Source organism: Epinephelus moara, chromosome 24 (assembly GCF_006386435.1).
Source record: "Epinephelus moara isolate mb chromosome 24, YSFRI_EMoa_1.0, whole genome shotgun sequence".
Classification (NCBI taxonomy): domain Eukaryota; kingdom Metazoa; phylum Chordata; class Actinopteri; order Perciformes; family Serranidae; genus Epinephelus; species Epinephelus moara.
Genome location: NC_065529.1, coordinates 32,440,409 through 32,462,609, shown reverse-complemented (window position 1 = coordinate 32,462,609; position 22,201 = coordinate 32,440,409). Strand labels below are relative to the sequence as shown.

The 22,201-nt window shown below is 40.9% G+C and overlaps 1 protein-coding gene across 7 annotated transcripts in view; it reads left to right on the top strand.

Moving 5' to 3' along the window:
* The window catches only part of atp2b2 (ATPase plasma membrane Ca2+ transporting 2), a 132,869-nt gene that overhangs the window by 26,733 nt on the left and 83,935 nt on the right, over positions 1-22,201 (top strand). For 4 of the 7 annotated variants that reach the window (XM_050038715.1, XM_050038714.1, XM_050038712.1 and 1 more), the window contains exon 1: positions 11,238-12,369. In XM_050038715.1, coding sequence (XP_049894672.1) covers positions 12,171-12,369 — 199 coding nt within the window. In that variant the 5' untranslated portion in view covers positions 11,238-12,170. Of the gene's footprint in view, positions 1-11,237; positions 12,370-22,201 lie in introns of those variants that run through there. The other 3 variants (XM_050038711.1, XM_050038709.1, XM_050038710.1) reach the window with 2 other exon arrangements.

The following is a 22,201-nucleotide window of genomic DNA, read 5'->3' as shown; positions in this document are numbered from 1 at the left end:
AGCTAACATTAACTAGCTCTCTTTTGCTGATGTCAGCAAGATTTGTTGATCACAGTGTAGCATCATCAGGGAAACACTAGGGGTGCATCCCCCTTGTTTACTGCGTCCTTTCGTCCTGACAGCATCCCATGTTTTCTAATGTCCCCAGGACAACAGGACTCCATTCATCTGGAGCCTTGCTTATTAGCCTGCACAAAATTGATGTAATACAACAGAAAAACATCAGCCACTGCCATCAGTGATTGTCATCTTATCTACCCACATGCCGATGGCAGGCGACAAGGCGAATATTGGCCGATACTGATGTGCAGACGATCTGAAATGCAGAATTTCAGTGTATCTGTTTCTGCACCTGCACATCTGAGAATTCATAGTATTAAATAATACAATGAATATGATATGAAATCCCACATAATCAGGCTCCTTGGGTGCTCAGTGACGCTATGGTTCCTCTTAGACGTGGAATATCCAGTGGGAACTGTAAGGTGTAATGTAAATCCTCACTGGACAAACAGCTTTTTCTCTTGAGGGATCAACATGTAGAATTCCTTACCCCCGGAAATCAAACCAGAACCTGAGTGGAATCATTTTAAACTTGGACTGAAACAGTTTTTGAAGAGGAATCAGTCATGTAGTCATAAATGAATGATCTGGTGCTGCTTGCTTTATGTTGCTTTATTGTAGTATACAGTAGTTTGTGTCTTGTACTGCTTTGGCTGTTCTTTCTTGTTGGGTTCTGAATCTTGTGTTTTTTAAATGTTCGTGTGTATTGAGTTTGTTTTTGTACTGTCTCTTGTGTATTTTTTTTGATTTTTTTTTGTATTTTAAAGGCCTGTCTAGGGATGGTTATTACAAATTAGTTCAGGCCATAAATACTGCAATGTGTGGCGTTGTTTTATGCTACATACTTGTCACTATACAAAAAACATTAATTAAATAGATAATAAAAATAACCGAAACCAGAATTTACAAGGTTAAATGAACAGTCTCTGCCTCATTACACACAAGCTTTAAGCATTCAGCTTCGAAAGTGATGATGACTCAGTATGTTTTGCAGGACCGATGTGGTTAGAATCACTCTGAGTGCCATTACTGTTCTGTGAGCCACATTACATGTGGACTGCACCATGTGTCATAGTGTGTGTGGATAAGTAAAATCCCCACAAGCACATGTGTCATCCGCTTGTTTGATGCATTATTCTGTGAAGGTAGTGAATGTGGTGGTGAAACAGATTAAAACAGACTCATTCTGGGTTTGACTTTGATCAAGTGGGTAAGGTTATGATACTGATGCTGGGTGGGAACAAGGAGCACGGCAGGCGTGAAAGTTGCATCACTACAAAGTGCATGAGTGAAAAGGAAGACAACACTACATTTTTCCAATGCTCTTTGTACATAGTGTTTTAACTGAGTCCAGCAGGCATTGTGTTCATAACCTTTTTCTGGGAATGCTCACCAAGGCTGTTTAATATTATAACAATGTACCGCAGGCATGTGTGAGGCTATTTAATTTAACCTGTAACTAGGTAACAAGATTTAGAGTCTACAGCCCTCTGAGGCAGCACTGTACTTAGGTGCACTAGTTGTTTGAGAAAGACTGCAATGTAAGTATGCTAACATGCTGAGCATGTGATATTTACCTTGTTCAACGTCTTAGTATGGCATTAAGTGTGCTAACATTTGCACACAAAAAAAACCAAACTCATACAGTAGCTGCAGCTTCTCCACGTTATTGATTTTCACACGTTTTATCACATTATTTTCTGTTAGAGGAAACAGCATGGAGTCGTGCTTATTTCCCTGTACCTGTCATGTGCTTGGCTCAGATTCATGAATGCTTAACTGCGCTGTTTGGTCTGTGATCGTTTCACTGTTCATAGCCTTGGGTCTACTTACAGGAGTTACAGGAAAGACTTCACCTAACAGGGTGATACCTTACTGACTACACAGAATTTAACACAGCTTGTACCTTGGCTGTTCCTTTTTTTTTTGCCTCCAGAGAAGCATGTGAGGTCAATGTTATGATCGTCTATCTGAAGAGATAGAAACTCTCGAGCCTGTAGTTTCTGATATCAACTTTAACTCCTCTCTCACTGTTCATTATTCATGCCGTTCTATCACCATGTAGGCCCTGCCTTGTAATGTTAATGTTCCTAATGTTAAATTAGTCATGAAATACTGCAGTTCTATCTACAACTTCTTTTTCTTTCAACATGAAAAATCTTTAAAATGATGGACATGCAGAAAAGGTGGTCAGCTTGAATCAGACAGAATTATGAATTACACAGCGTAGCTTGCAGATGTTGCTGCTTCCCCTGATAGGTTTGTCTTCAAGCCTGTCTTACATTTTGTATTGGACAGAGTGAAATGGAGAGGATCAAATTTTTTCTGGTGTGTGTATTGAATAATAGCAATCAATACTCACATCCTGCACTTTTGTATGCTTAAATTCCACCCCAACCACCCCAGGAAACCAGCAATTAGATTCTCACCGCAACATGATTATGAAAACAGTTTAGTTGTATATAAATGTAATTTACACGAGTGTCTTTTAATTAACTTAAACATAATTTGATAAAACAACAGAATAGCAAAGCTTCAGAGAAAAAGCTTAATTTCGTTTCACTCCCCAATATTTTATAATTTACTATTAGTTCAACTCCAAAGTTCCTGGTGAATGAAAATTAGAGGTCACACTCTGGGAAAGTAAGGCTGGGGGTCTGTAATCATAGCATCAGATCTTTGATTGGGAAATTCATCAGGAAATGGCAAAGCTCCTCATTTCCAGGATGATCTCCTGCAGAGGCAAAACCACAGATTGTAAAAGCACCAGAGCATCTATTATTAAGCAAACACTAAACCACTATTTATTATAACATCATTATGTACAAACAACATTTGGGTTAGCTAGTTTTTCAATAGTAATGACTTTCATGCTACATTTGTTTGTTCCATTTCAATATGCTTGGCAATAAAATGTCAGTATTTATTTGGTTACAGTTGTTAATGTGCATCCACACAGCTGCTCCAGGCAGGATTACACTCTCCATCTCCATATCTCCCTCCGCAGCCTGACAGTGTTGCTTATGTTGTATAATGCCATTTGCTCACCAGGAACACCCAGGACAAAGTACTGAGGTGGCCATGAATACAGCAGAAATCCTTACAACAGTAACAAGGATGGGACAAAAGAGAAGGCAGTAATTTGTCATAAATTATAAAAGAATGAAGCGATGTTCATGAAAAAAAAAAAGGTCTGCTGAAGAGATAGAGAGTGAGAGTGAGCGGGCAGTTAAATAGAAAGCACTATGGTGAGAGTAAAGGTGACATCTGTACACCAGCCATAATTGGCGTGTGTGCTGCAGAAGCAGAAAGGCAAAGGAGGCAGGTGGAACTAAGGGGGAGAGGAGGGGGGAAGGAGTCACCTACAGTGGCACACCTTGACATATTTTTAGGGACTGTTTGTCCTCTTTAGGAAAGGATTTTTCATAGATGTGAAAAACGGGGTCCATTACACCGTCTCAGAGCAAAGGCTTAAATCGCTCAGTGTCTCATCCTCAGTCATCTCACAGCTATGACATATCATCTCCTGTTCTCAGTTTCTCACTTCTCAAGCTCACTCTGCAGTGACACACAGCAACCCCTGCGGCTGTCAGGGTTGCCTGGCCAACTGCTTTTCTTTAAAACCCCTTCACCACTTATAAGCTTACATACCTAAGCACACACATACACATGGACCTATGTATTTGTAAATGCATCCTTCTCTCTCTTTGTCTCTGTCCTTCTCTCTGACTCATCCCTCTGTCCTTTTTTTGCTCTGCTTTATCTTCCCCTCAGCCAGATAATGTGTTGGAGCTGCAGTCCTTTTCCAGCTCCTGCATCGCTTTCCAAAATAACCTTTTTCTTCGTCAGACTCTGTCTGCTGCGCTTAGTTAGCATGACAGCTGCTTTCAACCCAATTAGAGAGCACTGATGGTGGCTGAAAGGAGGCTCTCAGTGTAGTTGTTATGTAACAGTTCACCTCAGAGACAATGTCAGTTAATGTGGCTTTCTCTCTTTCTGTGTGTGCGCGCGTGTGCACTTGGATATTGCAGTGCAGTATTGCAATGCAGCTGCTGTCCAATCCGTGTATGTGCGTGTTTGGGGATTCCCTGAGCATTGTGTAACTGCCTCTGTTGCTTCGCTGACATTTATGATTTAATTTACCACGTTTATTGCAGGTGTAGACAAATTTAAATTTCATAAATGTACATTGCAAAAAAATGGTAGTGTAGTACTGGTTTTATGCAACCAATGTTTAAACAGTAAGGTTCCCTTTTTTTTTCTTTTTTTTTTTGAGTTCACTGAGTTTATTTCACTTCCCAAGCAGCACTGCAACATAAATATGTGCTCAAACACTGTTATTAAGTCAAAGTAGGCATTTATTTTTTCGATCTCTGCCATCGGCATTGTGATACCACTCTCAACCAATCAGTGACGTAACCAACAAACAGATTCAGCAAGTCCCTTCCTTTGTATATGCTGTAGCCAACAAGGAGTAGACACACTATAAGCACATTCACAATCTAATACAGCCCCATCCAAAAGCATTGCTCTGAATGATGCTTCTATTTTTGTCAGAGAGCTGTTGATTGTCATTTCTGAGGCTGTACTGTGTGGTGGCGTTCTATCGACTGCATCACACTGTAAGGTGTTCATGTTGTTCTCTCCCATGTGAACACCTTGTTACAGACAGATTCTGACCGGTGCTTTTGATGTGATACTTTCGGACATGCAGGTGTGCGGAGAGAGCAGCTCTGTGCTCAGCAGAGTCTCCTGAACTATTTCTTGTCACAGGCAGGGGGAGCTGTATGCCAGTGCTGCTGCTGGCAGTGGTGCAGTGGGCACAGCTCCTACCTCAGCTCTGCCTCACTGTGCTCAAGGACATTTTGAGACAGACACACAGAGAATGCGCATGGCTTCACCGTGGAGGACAGCACTGCTTGTCAGGCCAGGAACTTCTCATTAAGGAGAAAGCAGCAATTATTGCAGAGCACCGTTTGATCATTAACACTTGTTCTTTATAATCAGAGATCAGAACAGGGAGACACAGCAGCGACTTACTAGGCACGATACATAGAGGAATTAAAATTACAGGTAAAATTGATGCTAAGAGAGAATGGGACTCTGCTGAATATGGATAGAGAAAGCGAGACTGAGATGATGATGTCATCAAGACACAATTACATAAAGTTGCCTGATTTTTTTTCTCTTTGTAACAACACTATAAATATAACAACCAAAAAATCTTAAGATGAATGCTCTAAAATCAAATCTTTAAGCCTTTGATACCACTGGAAAATATTGATAAGACAGGATGACTGTGATATATTAGTTGAGTATATATACTTTTGTTTTTAGAAATTATTGACTGAGGCTGCCGGTATATGATGCACTTAAGAAAATACAGTGCCCCCGCAACAACACTGTAATAGAATAAGTACTGCAGGGTTGCTCAGTGGCATTGTAGTACATTTCCTCTCTGTTTAATCTGCACTTACCAAACATTTTCCATTTAAATGAAAGAAACAACTGGAAAGTCTGACAAAATATTAATTTATGTGTAAGTAAGAAAAACACTACAGCTAGATAGTAAAGACTGCACCACACGTTGTGCCCCACATTCTTGGCTGTACAGACTGTGGAATTGCTGCATTGGCTTTATGTTAATAGCCCTTTTTGTATCTCAGCTAGATCCCTCTTTGTGTTTATTTTCAATAGTCATACAGAACAGCAAACACTATACAGTATTGTGGTCAGATGGTCTTAGCATCTGGCTGTAGAGCTCCATGTTTTAATGTGGGTCCCATATGGTGTTCGAGCTCATAAAGTCCAATTAAGTGTTCTCGCACTTTAGGTAAAAAGCTGTTAATTATTGCCAAATCTACACTTTCTCCTTGAGTCTTTGTACTCATTACTCACTGTCAAGCCATGGGGAGCATGCCAATAATTATGCGGACGGACTGGCAAGTAGGCAGGGAGGTAGACAGAAGAATAGCACAGCAGGGAAGTGTTTTAGTCAGCTGCAGATAGACAGGTAAGCAGGATGACAGCATAGAGATTGGTGGGACACACAGACAGGTACAAAAGACGACTGGGAGTGGTGGTGATGGACATATGGAGACAGAAGGTTTTTCGCAAATCATAAAATGCTCCATATTCACAACACGTGAGGAGGAGAAAGTTGCTCACCCTTTGATGTTCAAATTATTTAAAGGTGAGGAAGAACCATTTTAACACACTGCCTTCATTGCGGGTTTATCTGTGAATGCGTACAAAAACACCAACAATAGCTCTCCGTACAGCTGCCCTCCTTTTCCAAGAAAAGCAGAAATCAATTCTGTGTGTAAATATATGCATGTTAGTGTGTCTGTGTGTGTTTACATTACATAAAACGGAGAACATTGTTTGCTTTGAAGTTACTCAGCTCAGGCTTCAGCAGTGCACTTCACCTCTATCTTACCCTTCCCCTCTCTCTTTCTACACTCTCCCCTCTTTATTCCGTAATTCTGGTTTACTCTTTTAAACCCTTCCTTTGGTCTCCGCCTTCCTCCATCTTTCAACTAACGTCTTCTGCTATCTACATTCTCCTTCTACCCCCCCCCCCCCTCCTCTGTCTTTTCTCATTTCCCTCCCTCCCACATCTCAATCTTTCCACTCCTGCACATGTCATCGTAATTTAAAGATAGGCAGCTGCACGCCAGCAGAATATAACACCACCACCGCCACCAGTCACTTACATCACCAACATGATAATGTGAAGCTGAAAACTCGCCGCCTTTACATGGTTGGTAATGAGCAGATGTTGTGGAGGGAGCTGCTCAAACATTCTGCGTTAAATTAGTCATGAATACTGCAATATTATCCACAATTTCTTTTTCTTTCAACATGAAGAATCTTGAAAATGATGGAGGAATGACATGTAGAAAAGATGGACAGCTCGAATCAGACAGAATTATGAATTATACAGCATAGCCTGCTGATGTTGCTGCTTCTCCTGATAGGTTTGTTTGAAATCAATTTATGTATTTAAGCCCGTCTTACTTTTTATATTAGAGAGAGTATAATGGAGAGGATCAACTTTTTTTGGGGGGTGTGTTGGGATATTGGTAATCAATACTCATGTAATGCATCTTGGCATCAAATTATGCATTTATTTAATTTTGTTTCTCGCGATCATCAGCATTATTGTTCCTCCCTCTGTGCTTCTGTGCCATGCCAGCACGAATATTCAACCACAACCATCAAGGCAGCAGGTTTTCAATCTACAGGAGCCCCGCTGGTTTCCATTTTACCCAGTTACAGTATCTGACTGATTAACTGATAAGCTGCAATAGGCAAGCTAATAGGATAGAGAACCAGCAATGTTCTTGCTGCTGAAGTACAGTGAGGTATTATACCAGTATAACTGGTGATGGTGTCCACCAGAATTACCTGTGAGATGTAGTCTCTCATCTCAGCCAGCCACTTAATTAACTATGCAGGCCCACAAATACACACACACACACACACACACACACACACACACACACATATAATTTCCTGGGATAGCATTTGTTTGCTTTCATTTGACGGTTTTGGAGAATCTGGCCGGCACAGATGTCCGCCTTGGCACGCAAAGAGTACCGCCAACATTGATTGGACCTGATCGGCAGGCGAATGAGGGGGGGGAAGCATAAAAGGTTGGAGAAAAAACTGAGAGGAAGATGCAGTCCTGCCACGTGCTGTCCATTTCTTTTTAAATGGAGAAACTATCCAAAACCCAATCAAACTAGAACATACAGTGTATTTTATTTAATGTATTATATTAATCAGTAAGTGGGAAAGAAACAGAATATGTGCTTTAGTTGGAAACACTTTATAGAAACGTTTAGCAGCTTTATTAAGTCACACCTGCCCAGGTGACATTGCCAATGCTGTCTAACTTTGTCACTTTAGTAATGGCTTGAGCTCATTAACAGATGGGACTGCTTCCTGTGGAGTTACAGATGTGTATTCACGTGTTGGCAGGGTCTCTCACCACCCTGCTGTGACAAGGTCGGTGCCCCGCTGTTCCCGGGCGCACTATTGTGTCTGGTGCTAATCCCATCTGTATCATCATGCTTGATATTTGCCACTGGACACCTTGCTGATCATGTCAGTTTGGTTGAATTAAGCAGTGTGTGCTACCAGTATCAATAATCCAAGGGTGCTAACTACCTCAGTGTTGCTGAGTTTTATCTGCTGCTGAATGAACTTTCTGTTGATTTCCATTGCTGCTTCCAAATAGGTGGACAAACTGCATCTTGTAGCGAGCCACCTTGTGTTGCGAACCTTTGTTTTAGTTTGTAAACTGTCCCAGCATCAACATGTTTTTACGTTCTGGGAATAGTTTTTATTACAAAACTTCATACCTGGCCATACTATGACATTTTTACTGCATACCTACAACATGGTGAAACAACTTCAGAAGAACAAGACTGGGCTGCTACGTAATCTTTATTATAGCTTAAACATGCAGAAGATTGCACAGATTGCACTACCAGTCACAGCAGCAGTCACAAGCAGCATGTTTCAGCTTAACAAAAGGACAGTGGATCACGACAATCACGACAATGTAGCTGCTTGCTTCTGGCTGATTTCCCTTTTGATTTACTTCTTATATTGCTGATTTAATTATTTGGTTAGGCAGAGTTCAGCTCGTGAAACAGGCTTTTTAGATGTTAGAATTTGGCGTGTGATGTAAAACACTGCACTAAAACCCTAATGACCTCCAAAGAATGAATGACCAAATCATTCATTGTATGATTTTATAGCTTGTTTATTAAATGGAGTGACTGGCCATGCTATCGGTGTAGTGTTCCTCATAGAGAAGTATTATTACTGTGTATTACAGATGACGGAGAGATGATATAGCCAGCCAGTTTTTGTGCTTTGTTATTGATTTACTGTAGCGTTCAGCATGATGCAATACAGTGGCGTCTTGATTCCAGGTTTTCCCCTGAGTGGGTGGGAAGTGATGTAGGGCTGCTGTAAGCCAGACGTTTACTGGCCACTGATGTCACTTATTGGAAATGGAGGCACAGATGTAAATCAGTGGTGACAGATAATTAGCGTCTTGTGCATTGCATTGTAATGTTGCATGTATGTGTGGAGGAGGGTAGATTGTGTGAAACTGGTGATTTAAACAAAAAGGATGACTGTATTCTATTTTTCCTCATCTCATGAAAAGACTAACAATAGATGATCCCATTAACAGGTATTGCTTGTGCTGCTTATTCCTCTGAGCCATACACCTCTATTGTTGTCCAAAAACTATTAAAAACACAATAATGAGCCACACCATTGTGCTGAGTGACATGTTAGTTACTTTATTATAGTGAACCTGGGCACAGACATTTGCTTTGAGCCCAGGTGCAAAGAAAAAATACTCACTAGAGTACCAGATATTTCTTGACAACACAACTTCCAGAATAAGTGTTGCCATTGTACGTTGTACAAAATCATGCATATGTAACATCTGTACATGTTATTATGTAGCAGATATTTTGAACCTTTATGTTTCAAAAACGTTGGTTGTTGTGGTTTAAGTGGTTTAAGTGTGGGTAAGGTTAAGCACAAAAATGCATTCATGGAAATGCCCAGCAACTCCAGCCATTGCCTAGTGACGATGCTAAGATACATCTTTAACATTCTCCCGCTGTCTTGATAATGTGTAGCTTAGCATTTATCATTTGTGGAAAGAAGAGGACATTTCATGGACATTTTGTGACACAGTCATGGCTGAAGAAATGCTAGCTAAAAAACAACCGTTATTGATCTTGGTCTCGAACAGTGATCTGCAGTTTAGAAGCGATCTTGCCTGGGTGTCGAACCATCCACTCTCCCCTCCTCCTCCTCCTGATGAGAAAACTCAGCTCGTAACATGTAATCAGAGCTATGTCGCTTAATAAACATTGATATGATACTGTACATATGAAATGTACAAATATAGCATATGCAGTAGGGCTGCTCGATTATGGAAAATATAATAATCACGATTATTTTGGTCCAAATTGAAATCTCGATTATGCAAACGATTATGATCACACATGATGACTTATATTGTTTATAGGATGGCATGTCATTTCTGTCTCTACATACATATCTACATCTCTGTATCGTGCACAGCGGAGTTCGGCCCCGATGCGTACACACACACTCACACACACACGCATGCACGCACGCACACACGCACGCACAGACCAACCTCTCTCGCTCTCCCTCTGCCATTTTCCGCACGCTGTTTTTGAAACCTTCCATGATCACCTGCCCCTCACATTACTCGTAGTTCCCCTACTTGACTGGCTCGTGGAGTGAAAAGAGGAGGGGAGGGGGAGGTATTGCGCATGCGCGGCTTCCTGGTGGGTTTGATTTGCAACACAAGACAACGAGAGTAAACTGACAAGAAGCGCATAATCGTTTTATGTCGATTCATAATTGTTGAAAGCCCAAAGTGTAATCTAGATTAAAATTCAATTAATCGAGTACCAACATTTTCCTCTGGCGGCTGGACTGTTACTGAACCATGGCTTCTTGAGTAACTTGCTAATAACTGTAATATCCATTGGTTTCAGAAAATTATCTTATGCTTATTGAATTTAACTGTATATGTCATCTATTTTTGAATATTTACATTTTCAGTTTGGAAATATATGCTTGGGGTGCCAAGGACAGTGAGGGGAAGACAAAAAAAGTGTTGACAGATTGACAAACCAAATGTTGGTTACAGTCTTTTCATAGGATTTGTCAAGAATAAGAAGACATAAAATTAAGCCTGCCTCATACTTTGACACCAAGAAATTTGGTCCATGATTGTAATATACTTGCAATTGATAAAAACTGGTCACAGGCCTTCAATTATAACACCTTAACATTGTAGAAGTTTCTTCTCTGAGTGTAGCCCTAAGGCCACAGGGCAGGAGACATGGAGGAAAATCATTAATGCAAGGCATGACAAGACAACTGGCAGAGAGGAAGGGATCACTGAGATAGAGTGACTGCATAGGAGAGGTCACTTACTGTGGATTGAGAGAGAACTAGAGGTGAGATAGCAGCAGCAGCAGCAGCTCCACAGCTCAGCCCATCCTCCCCATGACAGCGCAGCGTTACGTGCTGCCTCTCCGCTTTGTCGTCAGAGCAGCCCCAGCCTCCCACCCGCGCACAACTCCTCTCCGCTCTGCACCAGAAAGGAGCATCCTCTCCTCTACGCCCTCCCTCTCTTTCGTATCCTCTCTCTCCCTCTCTCTCTCCCTGGCAGTTGGCGTGTCCTCAGAATGAGGTTAGCAGCACCAGTAGCAGCAGCAGCAGCAGCAGCAGCAGCAGCAGTAGAAAGAGACAGCAGAGCCACAGTTACTGCAGCGACCAGGAGAGGCTGTCCTTCAGCCGTGCACCATCTACCGCTGCATTCACCCCTGCCCTGAGAACGCAACGCTCATCCTTGTGCTCTCTTTCTGTGTCTCTCTCCCTCCTCCACCCTCACCTTCTGTCCTTTTTGAATTCATCTCTCGAATTCATCCCTCTCTCCCTCTCCCTCTCTCTCTCTCTCTCTCTGTAGCAGTGATGGGGAAGACCACCATGTAGAGACGGAGAGGCAGCGGAGGCAACAGCAGAATAGCAGCAATGGGAAGCCACACATGGAGCGGGTCTGGACTGCAGCCGTGGTGAGCCTGAGACCAACAGGACTTGCAACCACCATCATTGCCCTTCTCAGGACCTGACCACTGGGGCTGTCCAACGCTCACCTGGATGCTCCCCACTTGTGTGTCGTCATCCCCTCCTCTCCTCGTTCTCTGCTGCTCTTTCTCCTCTTCTTCTGTTTCTTCTCTTTGATGGTTTTGGGTCTGCCATTATCTGACAGTCTCCCCTGAAACAGAGAAGCAGCTCATCGATTGATGCCCACGGATTTTTCCCCCCTTTTTAATCTCTCTCTCTGCCTACTTTACCTACAAGTGGCATTCTTTTTTCCCTGTTTTGGTTGCTGTTGCTTGCTTGATACCTATTTTGGATTTTTTTTGGGATGAGACTGAGCTCCTCTCTCTGTTGTGCAAGCTTTTTGATTGATCTATAAGCAATAACAAACACTTATCTAACTGACTTGACTAGCTGACATCATGGGGGACATGTCCAACAGCGATTTTTATGCCAAGAACCAAAGAAACGAGGGCAACCATGCGGCAGGCTTCGGCTGCTCGCTCATGGAGCTGCGCTCGCTCATGGAGCTGCGTGGCACAGAGGCGGTGGTCAAGCTCCAGGAGGACTACATGGGCGTAGAGGGACTGTGCAAACGACTGAAAACCTCACCCACAGAAGGTAAGTCCCAGTTTTTGTCTGTGCACATGCTTGGGTGTGCATATGAGTTTGTGTGCACCAGTGTGTATCTAATGATCTTGAGGAATGTGTTTAAAGACAGTATGTTGAGCCGGTCACAAGATTGATGCTAGACTTTCATTGTATCAACTGTTAGTTTGGATATGAATTATTATTTACTGGGTTATGGGTTTTATTTGTTATAAAAAACCCTAGTAAAAGCACAGACATGCACAAACCTTCTAAAGCACCTGGAGAAATGCGTAAGCACAGCGTCAGAACAGCAGTCAGGGGAGGGAGTCCTGTTTGAAGGGACTAATGAAAATTCTTCGCAGCACGTTAGTGTTCGGCCTGCTTAGTATGCATTGAAATCTCTCTGGACAGTTTAGCCTCCTTCACTCTGAAGTCCCCCCACCCTCCCTTGTCATTCTCCCATCCCATCAGCCAATCAGCTGTAGCCTTATTGAGGAGCAGGTCTCTGGGGCAATACAGTAAAGGTTTTGGCCACGTGGGATTTGCTGTGTCGTCTGCACATATGGACTGGGCACGAGTGGAATGAGAAAGCACAAAACACAATGACAGTAATAATGAATAGGAAACAGGTACGCGACTGTTTCCTATTTATGTATTTTCTGTGAAACTATTTGAAAATACAGTTATTATTTCATGTCTGCAGTGCAAATGCCAGATATTTCCTTTCTCTGTTTTTAGGTGTAGGTTGGTTTTGGTAAAACACCATGACAGGCTGTCTGCAGGTCCTTAAAATCGCAAAATGTCTTGAATCAGCCATTAAAAGTCATTAAATAGTTTTAAATTTGAATTGGCACATTTGATCTAATTTTAATTTATTCATCTTTTAGTTTCTTCAAATTAGTCAAGCTCTTAAACCTACAACTACACCTAATGCTGTCTTTTTACCTTATATACTGTACTTACCTGTTGGCAAAATGTAGATTAATCTAACTCATTTTAATAACCATAATCCTGCATAAAACCTACCTCTGCATGGGAGGGAATACTTACTACTTAGGTTTTTACTTATCTTCAATTCTTGAATAAGAAAGAAGATAATTTATTCCAAAAAATCAGTGTAAAATATGGTTAAAAATGACCTTGAAAATGTCTCAAAAGCATTAATTTTAAGTGTCTGGCACACTTAAACACCTTGTATGAATCCCTTTACATGCATTTTATCACTTACCCACCTAAGTTATGTTACACATCCTCTTCAGGATATTAAAATATTCATGCAGACATCTAATGTTAAACGGCTCAGCCTACATATTACATAGGATTAGAATTTTTTGTTGCTTCATCCCCAGCTGCAGCACAGCGAGCATACAAAAAACAGACCTCTCTAATGGCTTCATCTGTGTCTTGAATATTTATAACCGTGTTGAAATCATCCACCTCCCCTGATGTAGGGATCATTGATCAGTATTCATGTAGCGTCACCTGTGTGACATCGGAGGTAACCTGTAACCTTATAGGCTGATAGTCAGAGAAGATTGTGTTCCCTGGTCCTCTCATCCAATAGCACCACTTCTAGGTCAGCTGGTGGTAATACCTGCGGCAAGACAACGGCAGAGTAAACTAGATAAACCCAGAGAACGCTCAGAGGCACAAGAGTTGAATTAAGAGTGAATACAGAGCAAATTGAATAGATTGATAGAATAAAGGCACTGACGAACACTAACTCAGATAAGGGATGCTGTGCCTGTTGCTCGTCACCATATTTGCAACATCAGTGTGAAAGAATGCCTGCAGTGTTATAGCGACACAGAAATGAAACTGAATTTGAACTAACAATAAAAATTATCATTGCAGACATAAAATTACAATTTCATTTTCCCATTCTCATGAGCATCCTGATTAGAGAACATTACATTTTATCAGTGCGCTAAACACTAACTCAGGATCACAGCCTGCAGACTTGCAATAAAACTAAAATGAGTGTAATTAAACTCACTGTATAGAAACAGTGATAGTGTCATTTTTAACATGCTTTTTGTTATGGGGAATCTGATTTGTTGAACCTTTCACCAGCACAACTGTATGTGCAACATTATCTCTGACACTTCAGAAAAGCACCGGACACCAAACAGACATAAAAAGATAATGGTGACAAAGGCCGACTGTTGCTGCGCCTTACGTCACCTGTTTCTTGGCCAAAAAGTTATTCTTGAACATACCGCAAAAACTACAGCCAGCAGCCAACAAGCACATTCGCTCTACGCCTGCGTGAGAGGGAATAACTCTTAATACCAGCAGGTGGCTCTAGTGTTCGTTAGAGTTGCACAATGCAGTAAAAAATTTACTTTCATCAACATGCACATTATGTCACAAAAAACAGTATGAACTGCAGTAAATAGTATATTTACATGTGCCATGCATTCACACGCTACTTGTCATTTTAACGGTGGCCTTGGTTGACTTCAGGCCTACTAATTTTGAAAGTATATATCATGTCACAGAAACCACTGAGAATCAAACTTGTGTTTTGGATGTTCTTATCATACTGTTTGTGATGTGCCCACGATCGTCTAGTGACTTGTCCAGGGTGTGCCCCGCCTCTTGCCTAATGTCAGCTAGGATAGGCTCCAGCCCTCCTGTGACCCTTAACAGGTGGTTATGGAAAATTAATGAATGAACGAATGAATGAATAAACTCGTATGTGTCGCGGATTATTTGTTCTGGTGCACAACACAGATCTGACATCTGTCCGCCCGCCCACCTGTCCTTATCTGAAGCTCGGTGCGCCACTGTTTCCCGATAAAAGCTTCAGGGTGGCGTGGACATCCCGGGGACCGCCATTAGGCAATAACTTTGTATTTTAAGGTTCAGAAAATGTACTCGAATTCATGAAAATGTAGGGTATTGTGACAGACATTCCTGTTATCTTACGTCTGCTGTGACAGCAGATGCTGTATTCATTCATGTCAGTAACGATGATGCTTTGCCATTCAGGGGAAGCGCCGTGTTTCTTTTTCCCCTGATGATGCTACATTGTGGTAATGTGACTGTGCTACTGATGGATACTGCACTGACTCAAGTCAGTGATGACCCAATAATGTTTTACTGTCCAGGGGACACTTTAGATTGAAAAAAATGTTTTTACAGGCGGCCACCGTTTTCTTACCATACATGTCAAGACTAGTTTTGTTCCTGTTGTCGCCCGTTTTATTCATAGTCTCAAAAAGTGAAAAGAACTCATAAGAACTCTTCTGAAAATGAAGGAGAATCAGCACATTTATCCAAAGGAACTATTAAATCTATACAGTAATTTATTTAAACTTTTATTGATTATCCAAAGAAATTCTATTTTTTGGGATTTTCACAAATTACAATCATGTATCAACAGTGACTGACCTTATACTGGGTAGATGAATCTGTTGCTCTCTAAACTCAGACCAACATGTATATAAATATTCCAGTGCAGAGGAACCATTTCACATAAAAATACATTAGTTTAATACTACAATTTATCAAAAACACAAATTTAATTTGGGGACCCACTCAAATGACCACCTGTTGGTGCTGTGGACTCACCACATTGAAAACCTATCAACATTACTGCATTTCATTTTTTTCTAATTCAGTGTGTATAGGCTAATCACTGTCTGGAGTCTGTATTGGCAGTGCAAACCTATCTATCACGAGTCATATTGTCATCACAATATTCAACAACATGATAGCTTATCGCACATTTTCCCTGATATCGTGCAGCCCTAGTATTCGTCATTTAAAGAGAATGCAGAAGATGGACAGAAGGGATTAAAAAGGTTAGCCAGTTAGCACATGAACCACACAACTAGATGTTAATAAAACAAATGATATTTACTGTGCGCCCACAAACAACAACACAAACAGCTACAAACAGTTTCTGCTAAAGACCTCAATGGCTAAAAGAAGTCTTACCTTCATAACATGTTTGTTTTGATCTTACAATGCCTTGACTTAAATCGTTTGTTTGTTTACTTTCCTCGACTTCTGTTACTTTTCTTGTGCACTGAGCCAAACTGCCAAAAAGCAGCTGACTGGTGCAGGACACGACACAAAAAGTAGGGCGACAGACGGTCACAGACGGCCTGACATTGACAGACGGCCGACTGTTGGCCTGGTGCGTCAGGGCCCTTACACGTAAAACACATATTTACTTGATGTAGCTCATTTAAAACATTGCAAATTCTTATATTAAATGTGTACCAGTGTATTTTCATATTTCAATTTAAGACTTCCATCATGACACATCCTCTGGATCACAGTGCAAAATTGTAGTTCCTCCTTTCTTGATATGCTCAATGGGTAAAATAAAAATAATAAAAAGATAGAAAAGAAATGAAAAAATACTGTATGTGGTTCTGAGGAGCAATTCTGAGTGTATGTAAATACAGATTCTCTGCAGGGTTTTCAAAACACTACAATACAGTCTTAAATGTGTGGGAACCATTAATTATTTTGGGACTTAATTGCATTTTCAAGAAAGCATTGTGTATCTTGTGCGGCACTCAGTAATTTTTGGATAAATGAGGTGCTTCCGTATTATTGTGTGTTGACACTTTCGATGGGTAGATCCATGTAACAAGTTTGCCATGTTTTGGTGGAAATCTTGCCCTGGTGCTAACAAGCAGGATGCTCCTCTTCTCGCTTCCATGGTTATAATTATTAATTGTTATGATGAATTGTTTGTCTCTCACTGGAACATTTACTTAGAGTAATGGTATCTGGTGCTATTTGCATTAGTGATCCCAGGTGCTTCTATGTTTATGCTGTGTGGGTCCCCTGTTGTCGTTCGAGGTTGCTCCACAGAACATATGCTACCTCTGAAATATGATCATGGTAATTATCCTTGAAGGTATTCTGTATGGCTTGCTGTCATCATGTGTGGTATGTGTATGTGTCCCAGGGGACTGTATTTGATGGTAAGAGGCCCTGAGCACAGTTGACCTATTAGCCTTGTATACTGTGGCCTATACCAGCCCATTCACATGATACTAACAGTTCATGAATGGCTTTCGCCCATTATGCAACATAAATACATAATGGCTCTGTAAGTATGGAGATGCAACCACTGAAGAGGTTGCACTCTCAACCACATGCATTTAGATACAGCAGGCTCTTGCCACATCATTGCTACAGTACATTAACCAAAGAAGGCACTAATAGTGGCCCAGGAACAGCAGCAGACATTTTCAGAGGCAGTTTTTAAACAATAATTTAATACAGTGTTCCCAGGGCTCCTTAGAAAGTCTTAAAATTACTTAAAATAAAATCAAGAAAATTAGGGACATAAATTGTCTTACATTTACCATGAATTTGCAGTAGGTATTAAACTTGTAGATAGTGCATTTAAGGCTGATGGGAAAATTGTCATTCACAGTAGCCTGCAGTAAAACGTTCGATAGCATATATTTATTTGAGTAACTTGATATTAGACAATGAAAGTCTTGCAATTAATACAAATTTTACGTTACTTTAGCTAGATATATATGTTGCCTGGCTGCGTGTCATGTTTTCATTACCGTCAGTCATGGTTGCTAGCTAGCTAACAAGCTAGAGATGAGCTAAGATGGGGAGATGTAAGTTTAATAATGGCAAATGGCTGGAGGAAGATAAGTTTAGGAAGTGGTTAGTGTCAGCAGGAAATGAAGCCAGCTGTAATTTTTTCTTAAAGACTTTCGCATTTGTGTGGTTTTCAAAGGCTTGTGCATTCTCTTTTCAGCTCTTTGGCTTGGGACAAGCTGTTCTGAGGACTTTTATTATTAAGCTCAGCAGTGTGCTTGATGTGTTCTCTGATAGGTTAATTGAACAGTTAAGTTTTGTTTTTTTGGGGGGTCCTAAACTATATTTACTTCAGGCCTTTAATTGAATTTGACTGTTAAATGGCGCAAGAACCCTGCAGAAGGAATATAAGTTATATGTGACTGAATGTTAGAGTATCCAGTACTCACTGCATCTCCAAGCAGAGACGTTGGAGAATATATGGCTGAGGACTGCTACAACAGCTCCCACACACAATACACATTATGCTTACGATAGCTATAAAGAAAACCAAATAACATTATCAATCTAAACATTTAAGAGCTAAAAGAAGCTCATTTCTTCAGGCATTAATCATTGTCTAAGGTTTCATGACCCTGGTGGATGAACAATTTTCTGAACCCATAGTGGAGGAATGTTCTACATAAAGTGAGGTTAAAACATAAATATCACATGAGAGGATTTTTTTTAATCAAATCCAAATTGCAGATACCTTTTAAGATGAAGATGATGACATGAATGGGGATTAGGTGGCACATCTAATTCTGTAACGTGCTTGGATTCTCTGTTTCATACCCTCCCAGTTTCTCAGTAGCTGCTTCCGTGTACTGTATATCTGCAACCAGGATGTAGTTACCTATGTGTGGCCTTGTAGGTGACTGTGGGGTGAAGAAGCTAGCATTTCCCTCAGGCAGCCAGCGGGTGAATGGCATGAGTCATTCAGGGGCCAGATGGGATGTCAGGCTACAGCTTAGTTTACGAGCAAGGGCCCTGCTTCTCTAGAGATAGGAGGAAAGACGTTTGTTGGATGCTCACAGTGTAGCTATTTTCTGTACTGTAGACTGTCGAGAGTCGCAGCACATCGGTGGATCCTCCCGGGTACGGAGCAAGGAATTGTGAGAGAGAGAGCTCAGGGCAGAGCCATTCCTTGAGGGTCGGGAGGATGAAGAGATGCTTGGGGCATTGATAGCCTTTGATGTTGTGAGAAAGGGAGGGCAGGAGGGTACTTGATGAGACCATGCGGGAAAGAGGAGTAAATATAGATGCGTGTGAAAACCACATTATATGCAAAGAGTCTGTCTACCTCACAAAACTATGGTGGTAAGCTTTTCAGACAGTTCAGATCTGACTGCAGATTTGGGTAAAATAACCCAATATTGGAAATTAATGTTTTAAACATGCACAACTATAAGCTGAATTTGATATAGTACTAATCAATTCTGGGATTTTTTAACTGAACACCCACCAGCACCCCTAAAAGATCGGCCTCATAAATGTCATAGCCGCCTTTTTATAACTTCCAGTATTCCGTCTGTGGAGCTGTCCATCAGTCTGACTTTACACACCAAGGTGATGGAATGAAACGCTGTCTTATGCATGCTGAGGATAGATAGCACCAAATATAATTAATACAGCAAGAACTCTGAATAGGTAGTAGGAATTCAATCCCAGAGTAAAATTCAGCAGTTTTTCTTTTAAATAATTTATTCTGTAGCCAGCCTGGGATTTAGCTATTTTATTTCCAACTAACCAGCCAAAATACATTGATTTCATATCCTCACTCTCACCCCTTTTTTTGAGTAATATTTTTTCTTTGTTCTCTACAATATCACCACTTCCCATTTCAGTCTTCTTACTACCTCCATTTTCCCCCTCACCTCCCCTTGGCCTCAGTTGCACTGAGGCACTTTACCTCCATCACCCTTGACATCACCTTCCCCCAACCTCTAGAGACAGTTTTAAACCAGTGGTATTTAATGAAGTCCATAACAGATGTTTACCAGCATCTCAAGCACACCAAAACTATCTAAAATGTAATGATCTCCAGTCTAATATAAACACATATACCTTAAATGTATATCTGTCATATCATCTACTCTGTATCCTGACTAAAATGACAATAATTGTCCATGCCAGGTTAATAATTTTGACAACTCCACCTCCTGTCTCCAATCCACCTGTTTTTCTCCTCCTCTTCATCTTTTCAGATTGTTCAATGGGAACATTTATTTTAGGCTTGCATACCTCTGAAAATAAGAGCCCCTTTTGTTTTCCGTGCAGACAATGGCAGGTTGTTCAGGCTTCAGTTGGCATATCACAGTTAATGATCAGTACCAAAAAATGAGCAACTGTGTAAGAAAATATCTGGATCTTAGAAAAAAGGTATTAGGTACAAGTCTGTGCACATATGGACAGAAGGTAATTACGACTCCCATAGAAAATTAAATGGACAGATTCTGGTTCACTTTTGATCGGTTCGATGCTTCGTTCTCAACTGAAACAGCAAAGCGTTTTTAATTATCTTCAGGTGTGATTCACGACTGACTGACCTCTTCTCCATAGCAACAGTAGCAGACAGTGATGGGTATTGGAAAATAGAAAAGAATATTATTTCACAAAAAAGTTTAAATAATAAAAATGACGGCCATAACTTACAGAACTGTTACATAATTGCACTCATTCAGTTTCTTGCCGGATGTTAGATAAAAAGATTGACACCTCTCTCCTGTAAAGATGTGGCATAGGTCTTTTCATGTAACTCTTGGCAAGAAAGCCAGTGTACTGTGTTTGATTTTTAAATGTCAAAGCCTTAAAAGAAAACTTAAAAAATGGCAAAAATATTTCCTCTCACTTCACAACTCTATTATGGATGTCCTCTCTCTTAAATCATCTTACTTCCTCCCTCCTTCTCCTTCTTGTCCCCTCCAGACCTCCTCCTCATCAACCCTTCCACCTGCCCTTCCTCTCCGTCTCTACCTCCCATTCCTCTGTCTCACCACACCTTACCTCTCCTCCATTCTCCCTCCCTTGCTCCCATTTCTATTTCGGTGTGCTGGTCGGTCGCTGGTATCCCAGTGGGCCGGTGTACAGCGTAGCCTAAATAGACCTGCTCCACATGTATAACCTTCATCATCTCTCTCTTCTGCTCTCACTTCTTTCATTGAGTTAGTAACAATGCAGTACTGTTGGAAAAGTAGCACACCATTTCTAAACTTCCTTTTGTCTTAAATCCATTAAAATATATATTGCCAGTCTGTAGACTTGATTTTCAATTGATATTATACCTTTTGTCTTTGTTGAAATTGGAACAGGAACAGTCATTTTGGCACTGGACTGATTCACCTCTGTTAACATAGAGCACAGTAGACTTTGACAAGTGGGAAAAAATGTCTTGTAGAAATGCAGGTGACCATCGGTAGGTTGAAGAGAGTGGTGTTCATAGCAGATCTCTGGGGGGAATGTCCTGCATTGCTATTTGTGGCAGTAATGACAGTGGTGGATGGTGGCCAGAACATCATACATAATGCCCGTGTTTGTCATGAAAGGATGTTGGTGGTGGTTCTTGAGTTAACAGTCCTCTCACTGAGGGTTAACACTTGACTAGTTTATCCAAATGGGGTTATATACCACACATACACAAACACACACACATCATAGGGTCTCACATACTGTATGAATCTATTGATCTGTAACAAATGATTTGTTTGCGCACATCCATTCTTCTAGTGACATTGTCTTGATGTCAAGGACACAGATGTTATGATGTGTATGTGTTGCATTGGCAGAAATTGTAGACAGAGAACACAAAAGAAAAAAAATGTAGGCGTAGCAGGAAAAGGACAGATGTAGGAAACATTTATAACATCTTTCTACTTCTGAAGAGAAAGGAGTAGAAGTGCTGTTGGGTCTTAGTAGTAGTCACATACAGGTCTTCTTTGGATACCTCAGGTGCACTGTGTTTATTCCATTTTGTGAAGGGCCCATTGCATGAGTGAAGTGTACTCTCAATCCAAAAATATAACCTTTTACTTATCTTCCTTTTTTCTATTCTGCAGTTGCGTTCTTTTGCACATACAGACAGGAGGGGCCCATGGAGGCCAACAATAATGATGTTTATCCTAAATAAGAGCAATGATAACCGCATTTATCTTGAACCAAACATTCACAGTTACACAGTGAAACAATAAAACCATTAACAATAGCAAAATCTCCTGAAAATTATATGAGTTTTGGTTTTGGTTTTTATGTCCAAAACCATTGTGAGAGAAAAAAAAATGCAAGCGGCCAGCCACAT